At 45.0% G+C, this 23,525-nt stretch overlaps 1 protein-coding gene across 15 annotated transcripts in view; it reads right to left on the bottom strand.

Moving 5' to 3' along the window:
• Positions 1-23,525, bottom strand: part of NFIA (nuclear factor I A) — a 348,766-nt gene that overhangs the window by 83,265 nt on the left and 241,976 nt on the right. For all 15 annotated transcript variants that reach the window (XM_030953281.1, XM_030953289.1, XM_030953282.1 and 12 more), the window contains one exon: positions 6,391-6,465. In XM_030953281.1, the coding sequence (XP_030809141.1) occupies positions 6,391-6,465 (75 nt within the window). The remainder of the gene's footprint in view (positions 1-6,390; positions 6,466-23,525) is intronic.

Raw genomic sequence — 23,525 nt, forward strand, 5'->3', positions numbered from 1 at the left:
GCCCCAGAAGTGCTGTGGCAAAGATTGCACAGGGCTGAGCTGCTCCAAAATCCCTTCTGCTGCCTTTCTGACAGTGCCTGTCTTCCACCAAAGCCCATTTGTACCTTAGCTTGCAGTTATTGCATTTACTGCCATAAATCACAACAGCATGCTGGAGTTGTGGCTGCCCCGTCCCTGGGAGTGTCCAAGGCCAGGCTGGAGCAACCTGGGATAGTGGGAGGTGTCCCTGCTGGAATGGGGTAAGCTTTAAGGTCCTTTCCAACCCAAACCATTCTGGCATTCTATGACTCCCAGCAAAGGCAGCATCTCTGCAGAGTACGCAAAGGGATCAGAGTGGTGCAAACTGTGGCAAAACTCTTATCCTAAAAAACTACCTAAACTAAAAAACTGTCTAAACTAAAAAACACTGTCTAAACTAAAAAAACTCAGTCTAAACCAAACCTGTTTCTTGCAGCATGTGGCAATCCACCACACAACCTCCCTTCCCCTGTTCCTATGCCCAGGAACAGGCTCCAGCCCCACGTGGAGCAGAGTGCTGGGAGCTGCAGCCTCACAAAATCCAGGCAATGATATTTAAACCACACCATTACCCCTGCAAGAAATGCTCTGCAGCAAAGTGACCTCCTGACAGCTCAGGAACATCCCCCAAATGGGAAAGGATGTCAGAAACTGCAACTGTGAGTCAAAGCAAAAATCTCGAGATGCTGCCTGACCCAGGGCTATGAGCTGGAAGGAGGTGGGAGGGAAGGATCCCTCTCACCCCATACCCAGCCTGGAGCCCCCATTTCAGCTGCTGGGATCAAAAAAGTTCCCTGTGCACAGGGACACGCTCAGAGGGGCAGGAGGAGCTGGTTTGCCCAAACAGAGGAGGAGGAGGAGGAAGGTTGGTGCCTCTGCCTGACACTTTTCTACTCCCGGGATGCAGGGCAGCATCACCCTGCTCCCAGCCTGCTCCCTCCAGCTCAGCTCCTCACCCCAAATGTCAAGAAAACTAATAGAGAAATTAAGAAAAAGTCCTCTGACTAAACCCAATTGCAATATTTATTTTGAAAAAATTACTGAATTACAGAACAGGAAACCCACTAAATAAAACCAGCCAGGCTGGTATTTGTCTCCCTTGGAATATGGCACTTTCTTTAAGCCATACTAATATTTAGCCTCTCTTTTTTGTCCCCATTTGTATGTATTTATTTTTACAGAGGGGCTGGGATGTGACTAAGATCATTACATGTGTAACACTGCAGTGAAGTGATAATGTGTTTAAGGTTAAATGGGAGAAACATGACATTTGACTAATAAACTTTTTCCTGTGTTGTGACTCCGTAAACAAAGGGAAACACACTGTGCTGCTGCTGCTGGGAGGAAAGGGGAGCTGGGTGGGTTTTTGTTTTTTTTTTTTTGCAAGGCCTTTGTTTGCTCCACACTGTATCATTAGATTCAAAGAGGCTTCGCCGAATACAACAGATATGAAATGTGTGATGTTCATTTTAAAATTACAAGTACAGCCTGCTATTGACCATCTAATTATGCTGAGTTCCATTTATAAACATAGCTAACCACTAAGTTTATAGAGACTTTTTGTGCTGCTTTAATAGGATATTGATCGAGAGCAAGGTTTGAGTGGACTGCCATTGAATTGTGTAATGGCATACAAAAGGCAAGGTCACGGCAACTGTTCACTCTATGCCTGCAGTCTATTTTTTATTATAATCTTTTTTTCTCCCTCTCATACCCAAGCCCACACAGAGAGTTTTGGATAGCAGTGCTTTCCTAAGGAATATAGAGTATCTTTTTAAATGTTAATTTTCATGCTGCTGACTTTAACTGCCTTCACTGGTGTAGTGCTTAGTATAGCAGAAAACACACGGGCTGCAGCTCAGGGACAGCAGGTTTATCACACCCTGGCTGCACACACGTGTCTGTGAGGAGGAGAAAAGCCTCTCCTGGGCTACAAAAAGGCATCCACTGCCCAGCCCAGCCCCTCCACAAGAGCCAGGGCACCCCACACCTTGCCAGGACATGCTGGGATTCACTTTCCCTGTTGGAAGAGCTGGACGAGGAGGCTGCATTTCCCCAGTCCCACCCATGCTCCGCGCCTGGAGTGTTGGCAGTGCCTCTCCACCCCAGCCCTTCCCTCATGGCAAGGACGCTTCAGCCCCTGTCTGCATCCCCCAAGCTCCATCCCCAAGCCTGGCACCTGCTGCATGAGCGTGGATGCAGGATCCTGAGCTTCCCAAAACGTCCTGCTCACACCCGTGGAATTAGTCCGAGTGTTTCAGGGATAATCAGCTGGGCCATTTCTGTGTGTGCACAGGAGCAGTGAGCAAGTTTGTGTGCTTGTGGTGCCACAGGCTCACCAGAGGGATTGGAAGTCCCCCCCAGTGCTCCTCACTGCACACAGCACACATTGAAGCCAACGTGTGGCATTTTCAGGCCAGGGTGCAGTCAGAATTCCCTTGTTTATCAGCACGAAGGATGATATCATTTTGACAAATAACACACCACCAAACAAATATGTTTGATTTGGCTCTAGCCAACGTTCATAAATCCTAAATCTTTCTTCACATCCTGGGCAGTGCAGTTTATCTGGCTGCTTGAATGACCTCTGAGGGAGGAGATCTTCCCAGCAGCTCTCCCTGCACATGGTGCACACTCAAAGCCAAGGGGGGATGCATTCCCTGTGCCTTTCTGCCTGCTCCAACCCTTGCCAAGGGAAGGGGACACACTGCAGCACCTCTGCAAAGGGTCTCCTCCAGTGCCCTGAGATGGCTGCCCACAGGCAGGGGAATATTTTCCTAAGCAGGGAGAAAAGGAGGAGGTTTCACTTGGCCAACAGCTGGCTGTCAGTTCCCAAACCCGCCCGTCCCCGACGCTTCTGCCTCTGAGCCCTTTGTTGTCAGCACAGACCTCTCCAGAGAGGGAAGAATGAAGCCTCTGTTATCTGCAAGGGTCTCCCCAGTATCTGGGGTGACAGACAACACTCAGAGAGGAGCTCACACCCTCTGCCTGCTAATAATGGAGGAGAACTGACAGCATGAGCTGCAACACCCACATCAGACGGGGCTGGAGAGGAGTCTTTGTTTTTTCAGATGCACATCTATGATCTCTTTTCTCTGTTTTACTAGGCTCTGCAAGACTCAGCAGCTGGGCAGCATTTCGAAAGAAAATCTGCATCTATAGGACTGAAGGAAGCAAGTTTCTGTTACCAGCACAGTCTAGACTTGTTCAATAGCTCACAGAAAGTGTGATGATCAGCACTGATAGGCAAGATAGATAACAGAAACAGCTGACCTTTCACTTGATTAATTCATTCCCCAAATTTGCATGATGGAGACAACTGCCTTGTACTTGAGACTCCCTGTCATGTGGACCTCTGGGAACTTTACTAAATAAACCCGGCACATAATTGCTACCCACAATATTTTGTAAGATTAATTTTGGATAACAGCTGCCTCAGGCCAGTTAAAACTGGGGGAAATCACTTATTTCTATCACTGTATTACCAAAAGCAAGCATAGAAAGAAAAGTAACAGCGGGCACACACAAAGATGACCTTTTTGGAAAGAGGACTGGTCTCAAATCAGGACACAGGAGCACGCAGACAGCCCAGAGAGGGTTATATCAACTTTAAAAGACCTTGTTACCAATTTAGGCAAGTATGCAGCAATTACCTTGTTGCTCTGTTATGTGAAATAATTCTTTGAATATAAGCATGTGAATTAATACTGAGTTTTCTGGGAATGTGCTGCTGGACTTGACACTAAACATATCCCACTGGGTAGCCAGGGCATGTCAGGCTGTGGGCTTCTCAGACCTCATAAAGTAAACAAGGTTAAGGCTGGTCAGTACATGTCTGGGGCATCTCCAAGGAAAATCCAGGGTGCTATCAAAAGCAGTGTAGCTAAATCAGTTGCTGGCACTCTTCCCTCTGAGTCAGTTCTGAAGTGATATCCCGATATGCTTTGGGGACACTATTTTTGGTAGAGGTGCTGGCTTGTGGACAGGATATAAAACTGAGGTCTTGACCTCCCAGGATTATTAAAGAGCCCATGAAAAATAGTGCAAACTCCCGTGTCTGGAACAGATAGAAGCTGAATCTTTGTATTTTTCCCACCATCACCTCCTTTCTTATTTCTAATGAAGCCCATGCCCCTCCTGCGTGCAGGTGCCCCATCCTTGAAGGTGGTGCACGTCAACTGCAAGCAGAGGGAACATCTCAGACACAGCTCATAATTTGCAAAACATGCTGAGTGCTAGGATTTCTGATACCCAGTGTTTCAGTTTAGTTACAATAAAATATCAGGGAAAATTAATAAGCTTGAAACACGATGCTCACGAGGTCAGTGCCAAGCTCCGGGGGAGGCTGGGAAGGCTCCAGCCAGGAGTGGGGCACTTTCCTAGGAAAAGTGCACACATGGAGCACGGCTGACAGAGTCCAGAGGCAGCTCTGCTGTGCAGGGCTCCTCCAGCCAAGATAAGGCTGTGGGGAAACGGGATGCCTTGCGGAGGGGGAGGGTGAACCCTTCGGGCTTCAAAAGCCTCACGCTGTCCCGCTGGAATGAGGTGACACAGCACGGAGACACTCAAACCCTGGTGACAACCTGGGCTTGTCCAGCCTGGCCGCAGGTACCAGCCAGTCTCTGCTCCCTGCACAGCCAGCCAGATGCCAAAGGCTCTGCTGAAGCACTTCAGCAAGTGAACTGATTCGCAAATGTGCTGAGCACTCAGCAGCTCCTCTTGACTTCTGAGTCCTCTTAACTTTGCCCTTCTCCCAAAATTCCCACCAGCTGTCAGGGAAGGAAGCTCGGGAGAAATGTTTTCTTTAAAGTTTTTCTCTCTGCCTCTCTCCAGGGCATAGAGCTCTCATGTATCTCCCTCGTGCCATGCTTTCCTTGTACCATCACTTTTTTGACTGTAAAGCCAATTTTTTGAATGTAAAGCCAATTTAGTAGCTAGTATCTTTCCAAAAGACACTTTCCAAAAGACACTAGCTACTAAATAAAATAAACCAGGAAAATCCTCTGAGAAACACTGTGTTCTCACTCAAAACCACTGATTTTCTACTTGGTTTGTGCCAGTTATATTCTAGCCCCAGAATGACTTAAATTACATTCCCAGAGCCAGCACACAAATAAATATTTCTGCTATCTAGGAGGAGAACCATTTTTATCATTTCAAGACACTGGGTGCACCCTAAGGTTTTAAAGGGGCACAGAGCTGAGAGTTTCACCTGGATAATGTGATATTATCTCCACACTAGCTGGAGAAAACATCACAGAATGGTTTGGGTTGGAAGGGACCTTAAAGATCACCCAGTTCCACCCTGCCATGGGCAGGGACACCTCCCACAGCACTTCCAGGTTGTTCCAACCTGGCCTTGGGCACTTCCAGGGATGAGGCAGCCACAGCTTTTCTGTGCCAGGCCCTCCTCACCCTCACAGGGAAGAATTTTTTAGATCCCTAAAGAAATCCCTACAGGCCTGGCTTTGCAGCAGTGTCTCTGCAAGACCCTGTCCACACTCCTTCCTTGGACTATCTGGATTATGTCATAGCAAAATACAATCAATGCACCTTTGATCAATGGAACAGGGTGGTGACAGGTGCTCTCAATTTGGTGTTGTTAGTGAGTATTGACAGGGCTGTAATGATCATGCTGCAGCGTGTCACTCATGCTGGGGGCATTAGCATTCTTTAAAGGTCACATCCCAAATCCTTCTGGAAGCCAGAATTCCATACAGCTGATGGAAAACGTGGCCTGGGGAAGCCAGGATGTGTGACATTAGCAGGGCTGAAGGTGGCACAGTTGTTGGCATCATTAATGACTTCAGCAACTTGCAGGTGTACAAACCCCAAATTGAGAGAATACCTGAGCTGGAAGGAACCCACACAGGTCATCAAAGCCCAGCTGCTGGCCCTGCACTGGGACAGCCCCAACAATCACACACATGGACGTACACATGGCATGGATGAACACAATGGGAAAAAACAGCATCAGAAAATTTCCAGGTTTATGTGCACAGATCAGGTAATTTCCAGAGAATTGGTTACAATACAGCCCTTGGGTCCTCCAAGGAATCTAAGGAAGGCTGATTTTTGTATGCATTTGTCTGCACTCTGCCCATTTTCAGCTGGGTACCAGACAAGCTTATCAACTTGCACATGCAAGTTTGCAGAATCGAATTATTTATCAGCTGACTTTTAAATTCTGCTGGTTTATTTTCACATAAAGAAGTGGCACATAAATGCTGTCCATTGGCAAGAAATGGGGAGAAGAGAGTCCTAATTTTCAAGATGCTGTTTCTGACTTGAGGAAGGGAACAATAAGAATCAAAGAAAAAGAATAACTTGGATTGCAGAAACCACATAAATCAGACACAACACGATACTTACTTTGTGAGACTCTTACTAGCTCAGTCACACTGAAAACACCTGATGTGACAAAACTGTCCTGGAAGCCCAAATGTCCTACAAAACAAACAGAGAGAGAGAACTGCGATTAGCTTCAAGCATTTAATGACAGTATTCTCAAATACTTTACTTTCATTTAGACTTAAAATGTGACATCTAATTTCCCACTTAGCAGTAATTATTGTTTATGTAGGTGGGTAACCAGTCATACAGCTATGTAGGCTGCTTTGTGGTTTCTATCTAGAGGTTAGGAAAGCTAACATGACACATCAGCAGGGAGATTTTTACATGTTAAAGCATCTCAACAGGAAATCTGAAACAAAAGAGGACTATTTTAATAAACGGTTACCTTGGATGACCCCTAATGACTTCACAACTGAAATGAAAATACTGTACCTAGGAAACAGACAGGATAGCTAAGTTCCATAATCGTTTTAAACATTATTCTCTAAAGAAACATCTGATCAGGATTATCTACCCATTCATTCAAACCAAACAAGATTTAAAGATGTATTCTTCATTTTTCTAAGGTTGCACTAGGGGGATCATAGAAGAGCAGATGGTTAAAAAAAATTAAATTAAGGCATTTTCAACTAAAAAAAAAATTCTAACATTTAAAACTAGGTTTTGAAGGGAAAAATAAATCTCAAGTTAAGAAGTATTAACTTGTGGGATGTCTGTAGGAACCAGGGTGGAGGCATCCACGCTCAGCTTCCCTGTGCAAGGAATGCCTCTACACTCGCTATCAGAATGTGATGGCACTTTACATAACAGTATTTTCCTTCTTCCCTGCAAACATGCCTTCCACCAAATGTTCATTTAATTTTCACGGCTATGCTCAGTGACAAAGGAGCTGCAGCCCAGGCCGGGATCCGGCGGGACAGAGCCGGACCTCAATGAGAGGGAGGGAGGGAGGGCAGCACTCGGGCTGACCTCCTGCTTGGGAAATCAGGGTCACAGCAGAAATCGCAGGATAAAGGGATTATTAAAAGAACTGTAAAGTCCTGCTTGCCCACAGGATAAGTGGCATACCTTTTTAGGTTGTCCTACTTAGAGTCACTGATTCCGGCGCACGCACACATTTATTATTGAATGTTTTGCAGGGGCACCATCTGCTCCGCCGGTAATTGTTTGTCAGGCTCAGTACGATTTCCCTGCATTCCATGTATTCTCCTGCACCCCACGCTCCTGCTGGGAATACCTGTGCACCTTCCTCTAGTGGTCAGAGCAACAGGACTAATGCCAGCTGCACGTTTGCACTCCTGGCTCTTGTTTTTGGGGTTGTTTATGCAAACCCAGAATATCCCACTGCCATTTCTACCTGTGGAATGGGATGCGAAAAGAATGCACCTTCTGCACAGGTCTGCAGAGGGTGGAATGTCAGGGAAAGGTTTGGGAGAGATCTGGAGGGAGGTGAGCCTTCCACCTCCAGCCAAGATCTGATGGAATTCTGCTCCTACACAGAAGAAGTTCCCTGTTTCTGCGAGGAGCCCACAGTGCCAGATGAACGCAGTCTCTAAGCTAACAGACTCGAGACAAGTTTCTGCATCAGGCATGTTTTTATACTCCAGCAATAATGATGAGTTTTCAAACTGTGTATATGTATATCTTTGGGCATCCTTGTGTATGTGTGTATACATATGTATTATGTACACAAACATATAAATATACACAAATCTGTCATGCTCCAGCTGTAGATAAATGTACTATAAAATATTGAAATTGATGCTGAAATTCAACACAAACAAATTCCTCAATCTGAAAACAAGGTTTTTATTTACATCAAGAGAATAAATTTTTCCCTACTTCAAATGAAAAAAAATGTTCTTACAAGCTTTTATTTTTCCTTATTTTCAATTTAGAAATAGCTCCCAGATAGCTGTAAGTGCTATTGCCTGATCTGCTTTGTATTTTCCCACAATAAAGGTGATGACTACCTCCTTCTGCTTTTTAGAAACGGTTGCTGCCCATACACAACGTTTGCTCATCGCCGATTTCCCAAGTATTTTTAATATGAAGATCTACTTTTCATATGCTGCAGCAGACCTGCCTATTGAATTAAATGATCTGTGAATTAAAAATAATTCTCTTAGGTCTTCACTGAAACCACTCATGTGCCTAAAATTAAGCATATGCTTAAGTGCCTTGCTGGATCGGGGCCAGGACGCTTACTACTCCGCAGAGCCCTTCAGAGGGAAGCCAGTCCATGCTATGTAACTTCTCACACTGTGCTCATCATGGCAGCATCTGAGCAACTTCCAGAAGTGCATCCAGCAATGCCACGAACATCTGCCACGTGTTGTTTTTTTCTGCAGCACACCACCCCGGCTTTGCTCTGGTGTCCACTCCCACCTGCATTTCCCAGGCACGTTCCCGCCGCACGGAGAGTGAAGGTGAAATTTAAATATGGAAGGGAAAATACCCCCAAGCCCTGAATCACAGCCACGGTAGGATATTTGGCTGATTTTTTAAAGGGAAAGCCCAAAGCCCTTTGTAATTATGCAGTAAAAATGTGATTGTGGCAAGGCAAACCACGTTACTTTAACCTGTCACACACAGGTGAAACCAGAAATGAAAGTGCCACTTTAAATACATTCTAACTCTCAGGGCGTGAGAGAAGATGAATAAGTTATCTTGGGCATGCTAACTTCAGTATTCCTATCTCTGGTACACTTCAAATGCCCACTTACTCCTGCAGGAACATTCTTTATTGGGAGTACATGTAATAGTAATCATTAAACAACAGCATGCAACAAGCGTGGTTAGATTTTCACCCTTCAATACCAAAAATAAACATTTCACAAATGAAAGGTGAATTTCCCAACTCTCCAATTTGATATTTACTTACAAACATTAGGAAATCAGGGGCTTGCCTTGCCAATCATTAAGAATACCCTGATACCCACAAAAGCCTTGCCCTTGGCTTAGAGCTGGATCATGAATGTATTTTAGGGTATGGCTGGTCTGTGAATTTGCAGTTCAGGAATTTTTAAAGGTTTGCCTGGATGGCTCAGACTGCAAAATCCAGGCCTAAGACTCTCATTTTTGCTGAGCTTGGATAACAGCGAGAGAAGGAAACGAGGGAAATAGTACAAAGAACTTAAATGTGTAAAAGAAGAATTACTGGGAAACAGCAGCACTGACAAAAGATGTGAAGCTAACATTATTAACAGGGGTCAAAATGCAAAAAATGTATCAGTTTGGTGGATCCACTTAATTCTGAATGAGGAGAAAAATAGGTAAAGTCAAGTAATTACATATGCAGATGTTAGCATTAAGAAGCTCCTGTGTTGAAAAGATGATTAAACATCCTGAAAGCTCCCAAGATTTGCTTTTCATGGGGCACTTTACTGAAATACTTGCACTGTGATAATTTTGCTCAGTATCCAAGAGATGGGACATTGAAGCTGCTGTGTATGACAGGTTATGTCTGCAGCTTTGTGCAGCAGTCACAGTTTGGTAGTAAAGAAGGTGCCCAGAATGAACCTCACAGAGCTCATCCACTGCAGTTTTGGGTACAAATTAAGACACGTGGCTGGCCAGGGCAGGCCCTGACTCAGCAAAGCTGTTGGAACACGTGCTCCACTTCCATCACATGCCTGGCTAAAGCACGTGCTCACTGCCCTGCCAAACAAAGATGGGCTGACAACCTCCAGGAGGAATTAAAATAAATGGTTCAATCATTCCTTTAGTCAAGTCCAGGGGCAGGTAGGACTTAGCTCATCACCTGAGATCTCACTTCAGCCCACAAAGATGATCATCTTTTCCTAAGGGGAAAACACCCAGGATAATAAGACCAAATTGAATAAAAAAGATCAGGATAGTAACTATTAAATCATTATGCACAACAGCCCGATCTTGTTGTACCAGGTACCACATGGAAAACATTTTTCCATAACTTGACGGCTGCTTTAATTGGGGAGAAAATTCCCAATGCCATTTACATATTCTTCCTTTGGATCCCAGCAAAGAAGCCAGAAGAAAAGGCTTCAATTGCTGGAGCCTAATTCTGATCTCTCTCAAAGAAGTTTTAAACAAATCTTTCTACACCGATCAAATAGAGTTTCACCTCATTTTCTCCTAATTTACACTGGCAGAGGAGAAATCAGGATTAGGACTTGTTGTCTAGTGCTATTTGTTTTGAATTATTAAGCAAACATTCCTATTTCAATGAGTAAACGTGTACAAAGGCAACTAACCTTCGTCCTAAAATGGAGTTTACAGGGAGAGTATTGTCTGCTTTCCCAATTAATGCAGTAAAAAGGAGTCTCAGACGTTGAGCTACCAATCAAGAGCTTGTGTTGTAGCTTGAGAAAATCATGACTGATGCAATTACTTTTATGTAGAAAGTCTGAATATAGTCTATAGGTTAAAGTTCATGGGGTTATTGTTCCTTAATTGAATATCTGAAGATGTTTTCAAGGTGCTCAAGGTATTATTGTTGTTTAATTAGCAGGCTTCCTTGCGTATTCCAACAGTATTATTTTTGCTGTAAAATAGTTAGATTGCACCATAAATATATGAGGCATTTTCTAAACAGAGATGCAGCTGGTTTCCTGAAAGCCAAGCTTAAATAAAACCGAGAGAGAGTTACTCCTTTGAAGATGAAGAAGCCCAAATCCAGTTATTTTTCTTCCACTACAATCTGAGTGACAGTGTATTAAGCTTCAGAGAACAGCTTTTTGGGAGACTTTGATTCCTTTTTAGTGTTTTGAAATTACACAAGTCCCCCAAACTAGCACTGAACCCATTTCTAAGGCTTTTTTCATGTTCAGCATCTCACTATACATAGCCATCTTAAAACCTTAAAATAGTAATAATCAATTAGGGTCTCAAGCCTATTATCTTAACCAAATGCCTGATTAAAAGAAAAGCCCTCTCTGCTCGAAGTGCAACTTGATTCCTTTTGGTTTTATCCTCTATCTAGATAATCCCATGTTTCACAAACAATGCGGAGCAATAATGTGGATGAGAAAATTAATGTCTGTATCACACAGCACACGCAGGCCTGGAGAGAGGGGATGTTATCAGAGGGAACCCAGCTCACCCCCAGGACTCCCAAAAGATTAGCTGTTCCGTGGCTGAGGAGGATGGGGCTGAGGGAGTAACTCCTAATCTGCATTCTCCAGCAAAAAAGGGAAGGACTGAACATGCGTGCTCCAGTCAAGACCTTCATAACATTTACACCCTGCTTAATTGGAAGGTGAGTTTATCAAGGCTGGGCTGACCCAGCTGAGGCAGCCCTGCCGCTGCTGAGAAATAGCTCAGCTCTATCTCACGCTGGAAGTACAAAGCAAGATCCACGGGGCTAAGCTGCATATCTAAAAAAAACTAACTCTGAATCTAAAAAAATGGAGATGGAGGAGACCATCTATGCCAGCCACAATATTCTGTCCAAGGGAATGTCTGTGCCATTCTGATGGCAGACAACACCAGGCTGGGATACAGCATGTAGGAAGAATGAAATCTGCATTTACCAGCAGCCCTCAAATACTGATCACCAGAGCTGCCACGGTGGCCTTATTTTAACTGCTTTGCACAAAATGCATTCCTCAAATTTCTAACTGATAAACCTTTAATGGTAAATCAGACCATGTTTTTAATTCGTGGACATTTTATAGAAGAGTTAAGCAAGTCATTATACATTAAAGGTGATGCAGAAACCTCTCTCTCCTTCCCTGACAAATGCTCCCACTCCTATTTCAGCTTGTTATTTCCAATATAATTTTAACGCCACAGCAACAGCTCACCTTGGACAAATTGCGCATTTTCTTATGAAAATAACTGTGGGGCCACATGTCAGAGATGCTGTTATTTTCCCTGACTCACTACCTGCCTTTGGCTGAGGTTTTAAGAAGCACCAGAACTTTCTTTGTGGCCCATAGGAGGATGGATTAGACCGTCCAGGGCATGTCGTGTTAGTACAATAGAGGAACACTTTTAAGACTTTAAAGTCATGTAATACAATTCTAGGCTGGATCTTTCTTGTTAAAAAAAGTAGAATGGGAGTGATTGAAAGAGAAAAGGGCCAATATTTGACAACAGAAATCAGCATAACCTCCTAACAGCGGCAGTCATGGATGACTGCCCTTTGACCCGGGGAGATTATGTGGGATTTCAATGACAACAGCTGGAAGTGAGCATGTGAGAATAGAGAACACAGATCTGAGGCCTCCTACAAAAGACTGCACAATCCCTGCCCAGATCTGAGTGTTGATTAGAAATTGTTTCCTGGTCCTGGCTTAATAGACTGTGATAATGAAAGTTTTGTTAACCCTTCACAATATGCAAAACCACTGGTAAATGATTTGCCTTTTTGGGTTTTAGCTAAAAAGTCTGTATCCAGCAGACAGTGAAATTGTCTGTCTAAAATTGCTCGTTTTTGTGGGTGCCCAGAGCTCAAGTTCAGCTCCTTTTCCATATGGTTTGTGGCCATTGGGAATCAATGTCTGCTGGGGGTGGCTTGGAGGAGGGACTCTGACCCTTCCCTAAGGAACCCATCTGAGCAGGGATGCTCCAGAGGTGAATCAGAACACAAATACACGTGTAACCTCTCCCTGTGTGCTACCTTTCCTACTCGTGGCACTTTAGAATCTCTAATGAGAAAAATGCCTAATTATGCCTTTGATATTTGTCATATTGAGCTTCAGAGTCTGGGCTGCAAATTAATAAACGTGGGACCACAGCAAACATGACATCAGGCGTGTCACCAACAGCCTGATCCTGCACGGATCCACTGCAGCCTCAGCTCTTAGGAGATTCCAACTCATTTTATATTTAAGTGCAGAGATAGTGGAATTAATGGAAACTTATTACCGTTAATGAAGCGATTACAGATTGCAATCAATCATGTCAGGTTTTGTCCAAGTGGTGGCACACGGATAGCTCCTTTCTCTTGAAGACAAAGGTCTTCTTGAAACATTGAAAGCATTTCAATTCACATTAAAGGCCTTGTGTAATGGAAACCATTCCACGATCTAAGATGTCTGCTGTGGGTTTTCATTTCCTATGACTCCTCTCATCACTGGGTACTTTTCAGTACTCGTGTGTGTGAGAAATCAGTTAAATACCATTTTTTGATATAATGATAAAAATTTAGAATCTCCCTGTCTACCATAAACCCAATTTGATAAAAAAACCTGCATTAATACCGATAGGGGCCTATAGCTTGAAAAACAACAGATGTCTTAAATTAGCATATTTCTGTTTCAGGTCCTCCATCCAAAAATGAAATATTAAAGAAAAGAAGAAAAAATCATTATAAGTGGTCATACTCATTTGGCAGCTTATAAAATAATATGCCTCCTCAAAAGCGTTTCAAAGTAAATGAGATGAAATCTACCTTGGGATAATAATTCTGGAATATTTATAGCATCCAACAATAAAAAGAGTAATAAAAAGAAAAGCTTGCCTCCCTGAAAATAATAATATGAAGGAGTTATTTATCTTCATATTTTCACATCAACCCCGGTTACAAGAGCAATGACAGCTGAGATCTCCAAGGTCTGTGGTGACATTGCCAGTGACTCAGTGTCCAAATGGAGTTCCAGGGAAAGCTGGCAGCATGTGGTGCTGCAGGGTGTTCCCTGGGCACCCACCAACAGGCACACACCCACCCCATGGGAAATTTGGGCACTGGAGGGGAAGACCCAGAAGGGAATATTGCCATCCCTGCCCATCTCCATCTCCAAGGCCTCCATAAAATAACGTCCCAATCATGAGCTTGGCATTGCACTAACCTCAGGACCCCCCAGACAGCTGGGAAATCTCCTAAAGAGAATAATGTACGGATCATAGTTCTATCCACTGGTCATTTTTTGATGTTTTTGTTTTGCTTTTTGACCTTATTTCTGGTGGAGCCTGCAAGTGTGGGTTTGTACAACTTGCTTGTCTGCGGCCGATCGCACGCGCTCCATCAGCTGCCCTTGCTCCTCTCTCCATCCCCTGCCCTTGCTCCTCTCTCCATCACCTGTCCTTGATCCTCTCCCTCCTCACCACGCATCAGCTGGTATTTTGCCTCCTGAATCTGCCTGCCCTCAGGTTTCTGGGATGCTGCTGGCAGGAGGAAGGAGCCGACGGCAGGGCTGTGTGCTGTGGCCGCGTTCCGGACTGCACACCACTGGAGCGTGCCTTGGAACACGCGGAGTCTACTTGGGTTTACACTGCTCCAAATTAGAATTTAGCTACAGTATTAATGCCATAAATATTATTGTTCATGCTGTGTGAAGAACATCAGTGTGAAAATAAACGTAAGGATATTTAAAAACTGGTGTGGAATACTTAGGTATTCAGACTAATCACGGGCTGAAATAAGCACATTTGTTTCAAATCCTGTTTATAGCACTGCAGCCCCTCCCTCCTTTAAATCTTCCTCTTAACCATAGTGATGTTTATTGAATACCTGTCATTTCTCCAGCAGCATGTGCCAACAGCGGCTCACCAGTGCCAGGCTGCATGAAAACCCTTCTGTCTCCTATTCTCCAAGGGGCTCCCTTAGATCAACCACCACCATACCCAATACACTGAAACCCATAAATTTGCAGATACTGTAGTCAAAATTCTTAACAGGAAAGTGCACCCATTTTGCCCAGTGTAGCATACTGAAATATCACATGGTGAGAAGCATTTCTCACCATGTGTAAACTGTCAATTTGATTTGAAATTAAAATTTTTGATTAACATGAGCATTTCTGAGCCTCCCGCTGGCAGCAGCCCTATTGCTGAAAAGTGACATGATTTGTGACACACATGCTGTACAGAAGCCCCATGCCAGCAATTGTTAAAACCGTTTTCATTCTGCTTTAATACGGTATGACACTCAGGAAAATAATTTTAATATTTAGGAGAAAGAGGGTAAAGGCTTAAGGACTGAAGTCCTTTATGGGTGTAAAGCAGGATTAGAGCAGCACAGAAAATCGGCACGGAGGTCTCCCCATCTCACAAGTCATGTTTCTTTTCAGCAACAGGAACCATCTGCAGGAGGCTAAGAAAGGTCCATGCCGAAGCACAAAGCCTTCTTTTAAATCCAGTTGATATTTCAAACACAGCATGATATACTTTCCACCTATGAATGCCGAGATGCTCGTGCACGGCAAAATGCTTGCAACTCCAATAATTAAACCCTCGTGGATGGGAGGTAGGATTTTCTAGTTTCCACAGCAGTCTGTTATTTTTCCATGTTTACCATTTCCCCGGAGGTATCAGTGGTCACCGGAGATACTAAGATTTATATGGTGAATCACTTACGAAAGAGGAAAGTTTTGTGACTATTGAGACTTTTAAGGCCGGGAATCTACCTCTTCATCAGGGTGGTGGGAAGATTTTTGCTACTTTGAACAGCTACCAAGTGACACCAAGAATCAGGACAGATTTCAGGGCTCTGATGTACACACAGCAGGAGACAAAAGTTCAGAGGGGATTTTTATAAACGTAAGCCTGTGTCACTGCTGCAAGCTGCTGACTCAACTGTGTCACCTGCGTGTTTCTCAGAGTGGATCATTTTTTTTCCAGTAACATCATGTTCTGAGGAAGTTTATCATGAAACAAGTATCACGAACAGTCATTCTGAGCAGCAGAACAGCTTTGATATGTGTCGACACGCATCTGACTTTTCTTTGAGCTCCTAACACTGCTCATCACATTAAACACTCTGCTCTGCTGGACTCTCTGTTCCTAGTAAACACAGCGATTTCTAATTGCCATAACACAGCAAGTTAAAAAAAACATAGTATTTCAAAAGTAATTTTAGATGGTGAAATGAAATACCAGCATGATTCAGATGCCCTGGAAGTATTCAGGCCTGAACATAAACCCATGGGCTCATTTACGTTGATAACAGAGCATGGGAACACAATCTGCATGAAAAACATGATCCTCAATAAAGCTGTGAAACACAGTTACTAGAAGTATGCAGGTTCTTTTAAATAAGTCTTAAGTTTAAATAAGCATTGTGTGTAAACACCTCACTTTAATTAGCATTTTGCCAAGAAATTATACAACAGCACTCAAGGATGCTGTAATTATTCCAGGATCTATAAAACCCTCCCTCAGCTGGTGGGAGATAAGGGCACCCTCCAAGGCTACCCTTCAGACACTCAGAGCTGGACCAAGGGAGTCTGAAGCCCTGAGGACACAGAATTCTGTGGGGGGCTGTAAAAAGAGGTACTGGGGGGGGGTTTAATGTGCATGTTAGTTTATAGCTACAGGAATAACCCAGATAATGTGGCAGGATTCTCCAGGAAAGCCCAGAGTCCTGGAGGAGCTGCCGGGGATGGGGTCAGGTGAGGGCAGCTCCCCTGCCTCACTTTGCTGGGTGATGTGGACACAAACCCTGGTGATTCATCCACTGGTTCTCCTCTCATCCTCCCTTCCTGGCACTCCCCTCTCTTCACACCACAGCCCTTCTAAAAGACTCTGACAGGACACCACGATAATGGAGGTATCTGCTCAAGATGAGATTGTACAAATGTGATGTGAAAGTAAGGGAGCTGGGCATGAGAGCTAAGTCCTGATCTGGTGGTGGTGGTGTCAGTTCTCAACTCACACCAGTGGTGAGCCAAACTGCAATTCACAGTAACCTCCATGGGTATTGTGCATTTATCTGTTGTCCTTGAAATTGAATTGTTGGAGTTTTCTCTCCAGGAGCCTCTTACTCTATTCTTTGCACAGAACTAATTCTGATAGCTTTTAGTCCCAGCTAGGCTGATGTTTACTGGTTACACATCAGTTATTTTAACTAACTTTACACCTTAGTTATTCTTGTGGCTGGGGAGGGAAGAGATTTGTCACCAGTCACATCATGTCACGCAATCATCTGCCCCTGGCTGGCTCCCCTGGGAGAGTGAAGGTGCACAGGCAAAGCACTGCACACCCCTGGAAGCAGCACAGCCCTGTCCTGGGGTGACCCAGGCTCTCCAGGCTCATACCCCAGGCTCTGCCAGGTCTCTGCACCCCCAAGCAGTGAGGAGGAAGCCCCAGAGACTGAGTGACTGACTTCCCAAGCTCTGCTGCACTCAGGGTTAACCTCATACAGCAGTGGAGAACACCCAGGCTACGAGTGAGCCATTCCCCAGCCCAGTCCCAAACCAGGGACATAAATCCAGTGGGAAGAGACGGCTGGGTGTGGAAACCAGCAGCAGAGCTCTGCACCATGACTGAGACTCTCTTTCCCTTTCATTCTAAGTTTGTGTTTTGTAGGGCAGCATGCCCTGTCTACATTCCTTTACGGACTAAGAATGGACATTTATTAACAAGTACTTGGGCGGACAGCCCAAAACTCCAGACTCCTGGCCTGGGACTGCAGGACAGAGAGGGCCAGTGACCCCCATTTGTGTTTACTGTACTTCCACAGACACATGTTGGTGTGATAGGGGCATTCACTTTCTCAGGTTCAGGCCAAGGTCGGGCCAGAACACAGAACAAGTTTATTTTTCTCGTGTAATCTGCTCAAGCTGTAGCCCAAAGGGGGTCTTAGAGTTCACTCATTGTGAGGGATTCAACATGAACACAGTAAACAGAAGAGACAGACAGGGACCTTGCTCATCCCTCACTGATTTCAAGGGCTAATCCCACGTGTGGCAGGTTGGGTGGTTCCAGGGGAGGTGCTCAGGGAATTGGGATGACATTGGTGGGATGTGCCATCCCACGAGGGTGCTGGCAGCAACTCAGACATGCTCTTGGGGCACCAGTGAGGACCTGGGATGAATCTGTTGCTGGAAGCTGGGCTGGACAGCTAAGCCTTTGCACTCCCTTCCTGTGGTAGAAGATTTTTGCCTTTCTAGACCATCTAACCCATTCCAGTAGTCAGTGTGTGTGGCACAGTACAATACCCAGCCATGCAGAAACATGGCACCAGGGTGGACTGCCCTATCCTCATGTGTTTAAGACAATCTGAAGATACCACAGAGGCCAGGACTTCATATTTTGGGCCACACTTAGCAGTCTGGCCTGTGACAGTTTGTACTCTGCCTGACTTTCAAGCTGGCAGGAAAGAATGAGAAAAGGAAAAGGAATTCCACTGGCAGAGAGCTTTACATTAAACTAAAGCAACTCAGGTAAAAGAAAGCCCATCTATTATGGTTTATGATGCATAAACATTCATTTCTTCTCTGATCCTCCTTTGCTTGCATTACTGAAATGCAGAAATAAAGGGAAAAATAATGATGGATGGATTTTGGAAAAGTTAGAGTTCAGCTCAGGATGGATGCGATCCCAAACATTTCAGATTCTTATCTCATCATAATTGGAATAGCTGAACCTCTCTTGTCTGCAAAATTAGGCAAGGCATCCTGTGAGAATGGGCTCTTTTTCACAGAAGTTTAGTCCCCAGACACATGAAAGAATGAAAACAAGAACTGGAACAGAACATTTTTACTTTTGAATAATGGCTTCATTTGGGCAGTTTAGAACAAGACTTCACTGGAAGAGCTGAGGAGGAAATTCTCTCTTCCAGTGTGCCCATCCCTAGACACATTCTTCTACAGAGCACATGAATACTTGTCAAAAATGATAATTAATCTAAGAAACTCCCATTCTGTAGAATTCAAAAGAAAAACAGAAAGGGAAAAAGTACACGTGGGCAGTAGATAGACTGTCCACTCTTCTACTCCCTACATCTAATGATGAAGAAATCATTCAGCCAAGTCCACATGCCCTGCTAGATCCACCTTTGCTCTTGAGCAACTCTGTCTCAACTCTGTCTGCTCAGGATGAGCAGGAGAGGGGTGGGTGACTTCCTCCAAAAGCAGAACCTCAGGTCCAGAGCAATTGCAGTGTTTGAAACATCTTGGTTTTAAAACTCCCCGAGGTTCAACAGAGAGAGATTAATTCTCAAAAGACCTGGTATCTCCAGTGATTATAGAGGGACAGGAAGGATTTTAGGCTCACCACTGGTGTCTCGTTTTAATGCCTACTGTTAAATCCATGTCTTAGTCCATGTATCATGTCAGCACAGATATGGAAGAAAATTTGCTTTCTTCCCCATTTCTTGCCCCAAGCAATCTCTCTTGACATTCTCCATCCTCACAGTTTTATCTGGCTACTTTCTGTTTGTTTGTTTTTTCAATTCAGAGGCCTGTAAAATACAAGGGCTGCTGAGTTATCCTTGTGTTGCTGCCCTTCATCCGCTTCGTTTGCAGGAGGGAATAATGATCTGTCACCAAGGTAAATTCACTGCCTGGCAGATAATGCCACAGTGTTTCTGCTGCCCATTTCACAGTAAGACATTCTTTTTCAATGATGCTGCATCTCTGTTCTCGTGGGAACAGTTTACGGCTGACACAGCAATAGTAGTAATAACAACTTACATTTATATTGTACACGGGATGATCTTTACTTCCCTCTCCTTCTAAGAGTGGGCAGCCCCCAGTCCTGCTGCAAATCCATCCTTCATGGCCACGGCAGACAGAAATCTGGATTCACTAACCCTGAGCTGCCTCACTCCTCAGCTGCTTGCTGGGGTTGTCACATCCTTTCCAGCCCACTTTGTTATTGATTCAAATGGAGCCATGGGCCACTTCCCAACCACTGCTCTAAAAAATCTGTGGGGATCCCCTCCTGCCTCAAAACCACAGCCTCCTCAGTCTGTCAAGCTGCTGTCCAGCCTCTCCTGCCCCTCACCTCCTCCCTTCCCCCTGCAGCTCCAGCTCTGGCATGCTCGGCTGTACGGTGAAATTGGCTCCCCTCTGCACGGCGTGGGGGACAGGGCCAGCTCTCTGCATTCTGCTGCTGGAAACTTCCTGAATGCGAATTCCCTGATTCTGAAAATCAGGACTTTGAGGTCTAACATGTGGGAAAATTGCAGGAGGTCTGCAGTGCAAAGCTGGTCAGGTGGGGACACCCCCCAAACACTAGAGGGTTTTCAGATGGAGATGCAGCTGTCAAAGAGCCTTCTGTTACAGATAAAATCTTTAAGAGTAAGGAATTAAAGTAGAAAAATAACTGGGACAGGCCTCTGGGTTCTCTGGGTGAGTGAGAGTGGTACAGCTACACAAGCAGCATCCCTCCCTTATGATCCTGGGAGAAGAAATCCCAGCAGAAGCTTTGGCCCAGCATGGTCTGAGAGCTGCTGTTGACACCCCTGTGCTTGGCTAGGGCAGGGGGACTGCTGGGGTGCCACGGTGGCCCCACGGGAGGGCACACCACAGCCAGGGTTGGGGTGCTGGCCGTGTGTCTTGCAAAGGCCACACAGAGAGAAGATAAATATTTGGATGCCCTGGAGCAGCCCTATCATTTCCTTGTGCCTCCCCTCGGCAGGGATGGAGCGAGGTGCTGGCTCCTCACAGCAGAGTGTGGCTTGCAGCAGATCCCCTTGCTTCAAGTGCAAGCGAGGGAGGGCGGGAGGTAATGATTAGAGACACTCTAAAATGATTGCATTAATTGAATCTTATGAAAATGGAAAACAATGGCAGTGGGTAATAATAAAACCCCACTGTAACCATGCACATCTCTTGTTTACTAGAAGGTGCTTCACTGACTACAGATTTACTCTGGGGCACAGCAGGAAACTTTTCTCCTTTAAATTTAATCAGCCCTTTTTTGCCTTTTTTTTTTTTTCCCTTTCAGAGAAAAATACCAGCTATCAGATCTGAGTTTCCCATCCACTCCTAAGACTCCTCAGTGCAGTGCCTGGAGGTGATAGTGTGAACTCACTCAAGAATGTGAAGGCATTTTATAAATCATTTGGTTCCAGCAGGAGGGGGAGAAAGGGAGAAGGCAGAGGCATGATATAGTTTACAGCACACACTCAGCAGTAACTCCCAGCTGTCAAACTTCAGCATTTTCTTCAGTTGCAACAGTGGTTAACAAAAAAATATTAAGACAGCAGACACAAAATGCACATAGCAAGCAGCACATTTAATCAACTTGCACCTACCTACCACCCCACTGCCCAAACCTACCCAGACACTATCACAAGCCAGAAAAAAAGTTGTCCAAGTGAAGATAGGGCACTGAGAAAGGAGCAGGAACGAACAACACGAACTGCTGTAAACACCTCGCGGCACCCTTTTTTTGTGCCAGATAACAACAGCAGAGGGAAAGGAGTGTGTTTACAAGTGTGGCTCACTCTCCTCACCTTCCTCCTGCCCCTTTTGCCATGCTCACTACCTCCTGGGAAAATATTTGCAGACCATTGCAAACAAAAGTCTCCTTCTCACTTTCCAAGAAATGGATCTGGTACTTTTCCATTTCAGTCACACCAGAGCCAGGCTTCAGAGGGGATTTTATTCTCACAACTCTATGAGAGCTGCCCTGAACTTTCTTTGCACTTCCCAGCTAGCAACTTCTGCAATTAAATAATAGTATCTAATTATCTATAGAAGTGATGGGGCTTTTTCTGGGAGCCTGGTGTCACTAAAGTGCCTCCCCTGACAACAGCAGCAGCAGTCTCCTATGCTGCTTTCAGGAGTTGTGCATTGCCCTTCACATGCACCTCCCTGCTGGGGTACACAACTCCAGGCTCACAAAGTTAAGGTCACTTGGAAAGCACCTGATAAACCCAAGAATCTGCAATATGTGCAGACATACAGGTTTTTTCTGAGTGTGCAAACCAAGTATGAGCATGAAGGTCTGGAGCCATTGGAAAGCAAACCACCTTGTACCTGTAAAACCACAAGATGCATAAAGGCACTGCGCCACAGGCAGAAACCAGAGGAAGGTGTGAAAAAATGACACGCATTTCCATAGTGTGTAGATATATTTGGAAAGGTCTGGAGGCAACAGAAAACCTCCTGTGCAGGTCAGGAAGTCAGAGGAAAAGAACACCTGAGTGTGAGCGGGAAAGTGCAATCCCTTATCTACACTTGGACATTCCCATCTGGATGAACCAAGCTCTGGCTGAAGCCACCCACAGAAGTTTAGGTGCTGGTAGTTCAGGTACAGTGAAGGGTAAGTGGGAGGAAAAGTACCTTTTGCTAAGAAGTGTCAGACTGGCTGGGACTGGAGTCACAGAGAATCTCTGATGCCTTTGGGTGGACTTGTTAGAAAACAGAAAGACACTCACCCACCCGCTGCTGCCACTGCCTCTGCCTCAAGCCTTCATCCCCTTCTGACTTCTGCAGGAAGGGAGCCAGTGCCTCCCCAGGACACAGCACAGCTCCCTGCACACATTCCTAACTTCCAGTGGTTTGACCACAGAGGGCAAAATTTTGGCCAGGGAGCACTTCTGATGGCAGGAGAGCAGCGGTGAGCCAGCCTGGGTTTCACTGCTGTGATCTCTGAGTGAAGGTTTCCCACTCACTGCCACAAAGAGACACCACCTAAGTAGATGTGGAGTAATGAATACTTGGGTGAAGCGACTCATTTCAGAGGGGGCTTTTATCCACATGCCCTGTATTTATAGTTCAAGCCTTTTCAATTAATACGCACACCCTAAAAGAATTAAACTACTAATTATCACATTTTACTGTGGTTCACAGAACTTTCATCAGATCTAGTAAATGAAATCACGAGTTCAGCAGAAGAACCTTTACTGCGCCAAATTATGTCAAGGGTATATCATGTTGATAATAAAAGATCACTTGGTTGGAAGCCTAACCTAGAAGGTTGGGGAGGCGTAAAAAGTTCACATTTTGGATCATGCTGCTCTGGTGTGGGCGTTTTGTGTTTTTTTCTCTTGGTTATTGTGGAAGGCAATTCTCCTGCAAGTAAAATTTTCCCCTTGTCTTACATTACCGAGCATTAGGGAATTTTTACACAGAAAGGCAAATAGAAAGGTTTGGGGTTTTGTTTTGCGGGCCAGACCTTGGCATCACATCCTCCCTCCACTAATAAACTCCCCTCTCCACTCAACAGAAATTAAACGATGCCCACACCACAAATAAACTCCTTTCCCTAAGTGCCCAGCTTCCTGGTGGGCAGGGTGGTGTTCCAAGCATCCTCCAGCCTGTGGTCCGCTCCGGCGGCCGCAATTACCCTGACGCAACCCAGCTCTCAGCTGCTAATTAAACAGCAACTCTCTCAAGAAGACAGACATTAAAAACAGTGGTAGGGAAAGCTGGTGGTTGCTCACAGCTCCAGCTGCTGTGTCCTGGGACATGGGCACAGGATGGCTGCCCTGCCCATCCCAGCGCTGCCACAGAGCAGGGGGCAGTGACCTGACAGTGAGGTGCCCTCGGGGC

This window comes from Camarhynchus parvulus, chromosome 8 (assembly GCF_901933205.1).
Source record: "Camarhynchus parvulus chromosome 8, STF_HiC, whole genome shotgun sequence".
NCBI lineage: Eukaryota > Metazoa > Chordata > Aves > Passeriformes > Thraupidae > Camarhynchus > Camarhynchus parvulus.